The 9,681-nt window shown below is 40.5% G+C and overlaps 1 protein-coding gene across 2 annotated transcripts in view; it reads left to right on the forward strand.

Moving 5' to 3' along the window:
• OLA1 (Obg like ATPase 1) overlaps positions 1-9,681 on the forward strand; it is a 206,541-nt gene that overhangs the window by 189,139 nt on the left and 7,721 nt on the right. For both annotated transcript variants that reach the window (XM_077272663.1, XM_077272662.1), the window contains one exon: positions 4,458-4,580. In XM_077272663.1, coding sequence (XP_077128778.1) covers positions 4,458-4,580 — 123 coding nt within the window. The remainder of the gene's footprint in view (positions 1-4,457; positions 4,581-9,681) is intronic.

Raw genomic sequence — 9,681 nt, forward strand, 5'->3', positions numbered from 1 at the left:
CTGATCAGTGCATCTCTATAAAATCAAGACGTTGGCTGCACTCAAGTGGTGTTATGTGTGATCCATAGTGGCAATATGTGTGATCGATAGTGACATTATGTGTGATGGATATTGGTGTTATGTGTGATCAATAGTGGCATTACGTGTGATCCATAGGGGCGTTATGTGTGATGGATAGTGGCGTTATGTGTGATCCATAGGGGCATTATGTGTGATCATCCCACCGCACCTCAGCATCACCTCACCTCTGCCACCACCATGCCTCCTGTGACCCTGCTCTGCCACTGCCTGCCCTCAGGTAAGAGATCTTAAATTCGGACAATAAGACGGACCCCATCTTATAAAAAATCTTTTTTTCTGCAATTTTCACCCCAAATTTGGGGTGCGTCTTATAGTCCGGTGCGTCTTATAGTCCGAAAAATACGGTATATAAATTTATTTGCATTTTGCTGTGAGAAATAAATATTTGATCCCCTGCCAACCATTAAGAGTTCTGGCTCCAAAAGACGAGTTAGGGTATGTGCACACGTAGAATGGACCTCTGCGGATTTTTCCGTAGCGGATTTTAGAAATCCGCAGGTAAAAGGCACTGCGTTTTACCTGCGGATTTACCACGTTTTTTGTGCAGATTCCCCTGCGGTTTTACACCTGCGGATTCCTATTGTGGAGCAGGTGTAAAACACAGCAGAATCCGCACAAAGAATTGACATGCTGCGGAATGTAAACTGCTGCGTTTCCACGCGTTTTTTTCCGCAGCATGGGCACTGTGTTTTCTGTTTCCCATAGGTTTACATTGTACTGTAAACTCATGGGAATCTGCTGCGGATCCGCAGCAAAATCCGCAACATGTGCACATAACCAGAAGCACTTGGTGGAAAACATACCAGTCAATAGTATCATATCAAAAATCCAGATATTGGATTAATAATCAAGTAATAACAAGACAGAAACTCTCCTAATCAACTCGTTACCTGCATTAAAGACAGCTGTCTTACATAGTCACCTTTATAAAAGACTCCTGTCTACAGACTCAATTAATCAGTCAGACTCTAACCTCTACAACATGGGCAAGACCAAATAGCTTTATAAGGATGTCTTGGACAAGATCATAGACCTGCACATAGCTAGAATGGGCTAGAAAACCATAAGTAAGACGCTGGATGAGAAGGAGACAACTGTTGGTGCAATAGTAAGAAAATGGAAGAAATACAAAATGACTGTCAATTGACATCGATCTGGGTCACCATGCAAAATCTCACCTCGTGGGGTATCCTTGATCATGAGGGAGGTGAGAGATTATCCTAAAACTACACTGAGGGAAACTTGTTAATGATCTCAAGGTAGCTGGGACCACAGTCCCCAAGAAAACCATTGGTTTACACCATAAAGGTTTTAAATCCTGCAATGCCCGCAATGTCCCCCTGCTCAAGAAGGCACATGTGCAGGCCCGTTTGAATTTCGAACACCTGGATGATTCTGTGAGTGATTGGGAGAAGGTGCTGTGGTCAGATGAGGCAAAAATTTAGCTCTTTGGCATTAACTCAACTCTGTGTTTGGAGGAAGAGAAATGCTGCCTATGACCCAAAGAACACTGTCCTCACTGTCAAGCATGGCGGTGGAAGCATTATGGTTTGGAGGTGTTTCTCTGCTAAGGGCACAGGACTACTTCACCGCATCAATGGGAGAATGGATGGAGCCATACCGTAAAATCCTGAGTGAAAACCTCCTTCCCTCCGCCAGGACATTAAAAATTGGTTGTGGCTAGGTCTTCCAGCAAGACAATGATCCAAAACATACAGCCAAGGCAACAAAGGAGTGGCTCAAAAAGAAGCACATTAAGGTCATGGAGTGGCCTAGCCAGTCTCCACACCTTAATCCCATAGAAAACTTATGAAGGGAGTTGAAGCTCCGAGTTGCCAAGCGACAGCTTCAAAATCTTAATGATTTAGAGATGATCTGCAAAGAGGAGTGGAGCAAAATTCCTCCTGACATATGTGCAAACCTCATCATCAACTACAAAAACCGTCTGACTGCTGTGCTTGCCAACAAGGGTTTTGCCACAAAGTATTAAGTCTTGTTTGCCAGAGGGATCAAATACTTTTCTCACTGCAAAACGCAAATACATTTATATAATTTATACAATGTGATTTTCTGGATTTTACTTTTGATATTCTATCTCTTAATGTTAAAATTAACCTACCCTTAAAATTATAGACTGTTTGCGTCTTTGTCAGCGGGCAAACTTACAAAATATTCAAGGGACAATTATTTCATTCACTGCGTGTGTGTGTATATATATGTGTGTGTGTGTGTGTATATGTGTATATATATGTGTATATATATATATGTATATATATATATATATATATATATATATATACATACTGTGCATATATATATTGTATGTACGTGTGTGTGTAGGTATAATGTTCTAATTGCCCCTGAGTTATACTTCTGAGTAGTATACATCTACATATATGAGAAAAGTAGTATATATATATATATATATATATATATATATATATATATATACATACATACATACACACGGGGTGGTCCAAAAGTAGGTGGACAGAAAATAACTTAGTTAATAAATAACATTTCCCACATGTCTACTTTACATTAGCACAATTTTGGAAACCATTTTTTTTTTTTTTTTTTTTGCTAGGACGTTAATAAGGGTTAAAAGTTGACCAGCGATTTCTCATTTTTTCAACAAAATGTACAAAAACATTTTTTTTAGGGACCATTTCACATTTGAAGTCAGTTTGAGGGGTCTATAAGGCTGAAAATACCCAAAAGTGACACCATTATAAGAACTGCACCCCTTAAGGTGCTCAAAACCACATTCAAGAATTTTATTAACCCTTCAGGTGTTTCACAGCAACATGGAAGAAAAAAATGAACATTTAACTTTTTAGTCACAAAAATGATCTTTTAGCAACAATTTTTCTATTTTCCCCAGGGTAAAAAGAGAAAGTGGACCGCAAATGCTGTTGTCCAGTTTGTCCTGAGTATGCTGATACCCCATATGTTGGGGGAACCACTGTTTGGGCACACGTCGAAGCTCGGAAGAGAAGTAGTGACGTTTTAGAATTCAGACTGGGGGCATCATGGTCTGGGGGCGTCATGCTGCGTTTGCAGAGCCCCTGATGTACCTAAACAGTAGAAACCCCCCAAAGGTGACCCCATTTTGGAAACTAGACCCCCCCCCCCCCAAGAAACTTATCTAGATGTGTGGTGAGAACCCCAAAAACCATGTTTGATAAATCTCCCCCTTCATAACCCTAGTACACATACTGTCCACCTACTTTTAGACCACCCTGTATAGATTTTTCGGAGCTTTGTAGGTAAATAATACGCAGTTCCTTGGCCATTGAGTGTAGTATTTCATGTTCCGTGACCAGGTCGGGAATGCTTATAAAGTCCTTGATATCCGAAGAACTTTGCAGAACTTTGGACAGTTCTCCCCGGAAGATACGGAATTACTAAAAAGTGTTGACAAATTTTGGATACATTTAAAAAAAAAAAAAGGAGAAAAAAATATTTACTTTGTACACTTTTCAAAAACCTCCTGATATCTTGTTTCTTTGCTTAGCTTTTTTCTTTGTCTGCGCTAGTAGCTAAAGTAAGACAGATGAGTGATAAACGTCCACTTTGCGCTTAGCGAGGGACATAACTAAGGAATAATGAAGGGTGGTTTTTATAACAAGAATGATTACATCCGCTCTGTATCTAATGTGCACAGATATTTAATAAGGTAAGCATCAGTGAGTAGCCATATTAGCCCAATACATCTTGCATTGTAAAAACTGTGCTTTACCATGTCAGGATCCTAAGCAGCTTCACACGCGTTATTAGGCAGCCTCAAGTTACTGTTATTTCTCAAACGTGGGTGGTGGACTTGGAACTTGTATGTCCAGGAGCGTCATGGAAGACTGATATCTTTTAATACTGAATCAAAGGCGTTGAAAAACTTCATTCTTCTTTTTTTTTTTTCAATACAGAACAATTACAAAACTAAATGTATCTTTCCAATTGCACTTTATTTTATCCATATGTAACCTGTGAATACTGATTTTATAGGGGAAAACTGGTTTGCATAGCAGAGATTTTTGTTTAACCCTAACCCTAACCCTGTAACGCTGAAGATATTGGCCAAATGTGCATTCAAATTAAGAGAATGAAAAAAAAAATATTTTAATAATTGCCGTTTTTTTCCCTAAAATGTATTAATTTGCCACCAAGCAGAAATGTATGAAGCTCAATATTGAGTGAATTGGCATAGGTTTAGTAGGCCAATAGTTTTGCATTACCCATAAGGAACATTTTAAGGTCCAAGAAAGAATCTCTTATACATAAGTCCAGGTCCAGATCAGCAAACTGAACCACCCCTCCTGTAATCCAGCTTGTTGAACAAGTCTTTTTTTTCTTTTTTTTATCTCTGCTTTTGACAGAAAGGGACAAAGGCTCCTCAGGCTGCAGGGAAGATACACACAGATTTTGAGAAAGGTTTCATTATGGCGGAAGTAATGAAATATGATGACTTTAAAGAAGAAGGCTCAGAAGGAGCTGTCAAGGTGAGTTCTCATTGCTCCTTGTTAGAGGAGAACTACTCGTGGAGAGGACCTGGTGTGGAGATGGAGGAATCTGGCCTCTTGAAGGTTAAAATGTGGCTTCTCGAAGGTTAAAATGTGGCTTCTCGGTCCTGGAAGCTGCAGCAGAATTGACTCGCTTCACAAACTTGCAGCTTCTGCTTTTGCTTTACTTGTTAAATTTCACTTTGCTGAACATCAAACAGTCTTTATCATGCGAAAAATGGAAACCCAAAATTAGATAGAAAACATATACATTACATGTATATGTGACAAACAAGTACAAAACTTTTTCTTTTAAAAAAAAGTACTAGCCTCATAATATATCTATCTATCAATCAATCTATCTATCGATCTATCTACAGTGTATATATATATATATATATATATATATATATATTATGCTCTGGGGAATAAAGAGATGTAACATATAAATAATGTAAAAGAAATCCTTCTTTTCACCTTGCCGATTATTTCTTCGGCTCCATACCGTCACCTCTCCAGCCCTCGTCGCATCTTCTGATGCATGCCGCTGAAATCCCCCAGAACACTCTCACTGAGCCGGGTTCTGCACAAGCATGCGAAAGGTCATGATGTGAAGATGTCATGTCATACACCATGACCTTGCACGGACATGCAAAAGTCTTGGCTCAGCGTGAGAGATCCAAGGGTGTCAGAGCGAGTGGCATGAATCAGAAGGTGCAACAAGGACTTGGACGGATGATGGTAAAAAGCAGAGAGGCTAGAGATGTGTGAGCGGTAAGGATTTTTTTATTTTTTACCTTTACCATTACGGTTCAGAAAAATGGCCGACAGCGGTCACCATTTTGCTGGATCTGCGTAGAAGTGAATTGCAAAAAGAAATCCACATTTTGGCAAATGCAGATTTTTTGTAAAATTCTAATAAAATTCATTTTCACTGGAATTTGCTCATCTCTACTATAGGTATATATCTAAATATGAAAAGGAGCAATCTGCTCATCTGTCAGGGTACACGGCAAAATACTTCAGTAACAGCAACAGTCCAAACGATAGCCGACATCTTCTTAAAAAAAAAAATTGCTTTATTCTGCCAGTAGTATAAAAGGCACAAGAAATGGTTGAACACAACAGCCCAAAAATGAATACGGCAGAAGAGAAATATCCACTGCGCTCCCGGGAACATGCTTCAGACCTGCATGGTCCTATATCGTGCCAAAAGACGATGTAGGTCTGAAGCATGTTGCTTGGGAGCGTAGCGGATATTTCTCTTCTGCCTTTTTTAGTTTTTTTGCTGTTGTATTCAACCATTCCTTGTGCCTTTCACACTACGGAATCAATAAAACAATTATTTTAAGAAGATGTGGGCACTATCGTTTGGACTGTTGGTTTGTCTATCTATCTAGTGTACATTCTAGAATACAGAGGCGCTAGAGTCCGCAGCTGATGGCAGTAACCGTTCCTCCTGCCCATATAGTACAAGCTAAGAACAGTATATCCTATGCTGAAGCACATGAGTCCACCTGATTTATAGGGAAAATAAGTGACAACGCTGCTTATTTGGCTTTTCCGGGGCATCCATCAAGCCATTTTTCCATTACCAAATCCATATTAAAATCAGCATTAAAATCTGCTGGATTTACATGCGGATTTCATTGTTGGTTTTTGTACAAGGTGAACTACGAGTGTTACTTATTGGATTGCAGTGGAGGTAATCCGTGGTGACGTTCCCTGGCGCTCCTGCAACAGGTAAGGAATTTTGTGGGTTTGGAGATCTGCAGCATGTTTTCGAACCGCGGCACAATTTACTGACGTTGTATTGTCATGTGGTTTTCAGGTTTAAGGTGGAGCGTTACCAGCTGCTGCAGGACTTGTCTTGCAGGGATCTACAGTGTATTCGGTCAGATGTGGTATATTACACTCTGATCCGAGGTGTTCAGCGCCCACAGACGATGGTGTCTCATGCAATCATTGTAGCTAAATACAACAGTGTATATTTTCGGCCCATGAATTTCATCACGGGAATTCTCCTGAAAGTCCTCCTTGCGGACACTAGAGGGCGGATGTCGATTGGCTCTACCCGAAGACTCTGCAGCCCCGATAGCGCTCCTGCGATTAATGTGACGTCACGGCTGTGTACGATATTAACATAATTATTGGATGTGCATGACGTGACATAATTAAGTAGAATTTCACCTAATGATCACGTTAAGAACGGAAACAAAGGCTGTTTAATTTCAGTTTTGACATAGATCACCTATTTGGAAAAAACCATTATGGTAATATCCGATATTACCAGTAGCAGCGGTACATTAGCATAGCATCGCATCCAACCCTGGGAAGTTATATAGAGGGGAAAATACGGTCATATGTAGAAGAAAAATCCCGCTAGGCTATTCATCAGTCATATGGCTTTTCTGCTTTATTTTATTTTTTAACCTTTTATGGATTGGATTATTTTGACCCTGCTTTTATTTTGCGTTTTTATTGGCACCAATCAATGATTTTGGAGGGGATGAGTGGAGGAGAAGATGCGCTGCTATTATTGTTTTTTCTTTGTCTTTTTTTTGTGCCATACAGTATAAATATTATATCCTATGGTTTAACGATTATGACAATACCTGATTTAGGATATGAGTACAAGGCAAAACCAAATGAGGAGAAAGCCGGCGGCCTTCTTCCCGAATCGGCTTTGCTGGCGGTTTGGTCGTCGTTTTTGCTGCAGCTCCGCCACCGTCATCTTTGCTTTCTGCTTTCAAGTATATGGAGCGGACGGCTTCGTTTTTGAGAATGCCCATGTTACTATTTTTAACCGTTTCAAGGAGTCCCAACCCTGAAGCACATAAAAGTTGTGACTAAAGGCGGAACATGGGCTCGGAAATGTCATTTTTACATTGGGCTGCTCTATCATTTTATGAGGCGCTATTTCAGGTAGATTCCAAGCGGTATCTGTCTGAAAAAAAAATGTTTGCACGTTACCCTTATAGGGTTTTAGGACGGTGAAGCTTTTTTGCTAACTAAAAGTGTTTTCATTTATTTAAAAAAATAAATAAATCATTTTCATCCTATTCCATTCCCAGACCTGCGACTTTCATTCATTTGAGCAGAGAGAAGATATTTTATTTATATATATTTTTTTTTAAATGTTTTCTTTTTTTTTTTTTAAGTGATGGGGGAAAAAAAAAGAGGGTCTTTGTCAGGCACCCGGTTATCATAGTCACACATCAGTACCTTACTATAGCATCGGACCAATGCGGTGCACCTACCTCTGTCCAACTTTTTAAATGTTGTGCTCACTATTGATCACGCTGATCGCAGCCGTTAATGTTGGCTGATCGCAGCACCTACGGTACTTCTGATGGCATGGGCACCGCTCCTCTGCCCTCCACCATATATACCATGATATATCCTATGGCAGTAAAAACACCACAATCAGGACATAATAATGCATTCAAGTCTGGGCAGAGGTTAACAAATGCACATTTCTACAGTGGAGAAAAAAATGTGCAGTAACTTGGTCCAGTTGCCACATTGGTCATCTGTGGTTATCGTAACCAGAGCTCCTGCCACATGCGGCCCCTGGGGCCTCTTCTCATTAGTAGGTCCGGCGTGACATCGTGCGTGTTTTGGAATAAAACGTAATGACGTTGCAGTCCCTATTCATCGGAAGAGGCGGTGAGGATGCTGCAAAGTGGTACGAGGTTCTTCGGCCTATGGCCACAGACTACCGATGTGCCTGCTAAACTAGAGTCTTGGGGGCAGCACAATGGCCTTTGCAGAGTTCGGGTCCTGGGTTCAAATCCCACCAAGGTCAACATCTGCAAGGAGTTTTTATCTTCTGTCCATTTTTGCGTGAGTTTCCTTCAGGTTCTCCGATTGCCTCCCGCACTCCAAAGACTGATAGGGAACGTAGATTGTGAGCCCCAATGGGGACAGTTTATGGAACGTAGATTGTGAGCCCCAATGGGGACAGTTGAGGGAACGTAGATTGTGAGCCCCAATGGGGACAGTTGAGGGAACGTATATTTGTGAGTCCCAATGGGGACAGTTGAGGGAACGTATATTTGTGAGTCCCAATGGGGACACTTGAGATAATATCTGTAAAGCGCAGTGGAATTAATGGCGCTATATAAGCGATTCAAATCTGTCTTCTAATTGCTGATTTCTGTCAAACTGAAATGGAAAGCTGAGTGGCAAAAAATAAGTTTAATCCTTGATATAAAAGAGTAATTTAAGATATTATCATAGTGAGGATTGGAAGTTCCTATGGCACTTCATCACCCTATAGCTGATGGAGATGCACCGGATACATTGTGAGGGGGCTTATAGCGTCCCTAGAATAGGAAGTAACATTGTACATGAATATTCCACTTTCAAAGATCCAACACTGTGTAATTTCAGAAAGTAAAGGGATATATGACAGCTAGGACTATATAACGTACATGTATTTATTTTTTCTTAAAGAGACATGCTAGTATAACAATATATTTACATGCTTGCCATTAAAAAAAAAAGAGGGATTGTCTCTTTCATGGCGGCGATCAGCACATCGATGCCTACACAGATTTACTATGAATTCTATAAAATCAGATTCTTTTTGTAACGTGCACAAATCTCCGTAATGAGACCCCATACAACAGGACAATCTCTCCCTGCGCCAAATCCGCAGAGTACAGGGAAGCTGCGTGCTCTCCAGCAGTCTGTGAGTAACATGGGCCATTATCCAGCGGCTTGTAACTTATTTGATTGGTTCCACTATTGTTAGTTACGGAGCGTGTGACATTGTTACGTGTAGGTGGCACTTAATGTAAGGAAACATTGCTGTCACTGCTCGGTGACACTGCAACTAAAAAAATAAAGGGGGGATTAATTGAAGTGTTTTAAAATACATGTGACATTGGAATAAAAGCAGCGTCTTGTTTGTTTTTCGAGGTCTCTTCTAGCTTTGTGCGGAGCGGCGTTCTCCATGTTGCCGTGAGGGCGTCTGCTCCGCGCTATCAGGTTGATCACTTCAAGTTTCATTCTTCTTTGCCTGAAACACCAGCGCGGCATAACTAATTTAATGCCAGCGCTGTGAACTATACACTGAATAGCTCTGTGTGGGCTT

Source organism: Ranitomeya variabilis, chromosome 7 (assembly GCF_051348905.1).
Source record: "Ranitomeya variabilis isolate aRanVar5 chromosome 7, aRanVar5.hap1, whole genome shotgun sequence".
NCBI classification, from domain to species: domain Eukaryota; kingdom Metazoa; phylum Chordata; class Amphibia; order Anura; family Dendrobatidae; genus Ranitomeya; species Ranitomeya variabilis.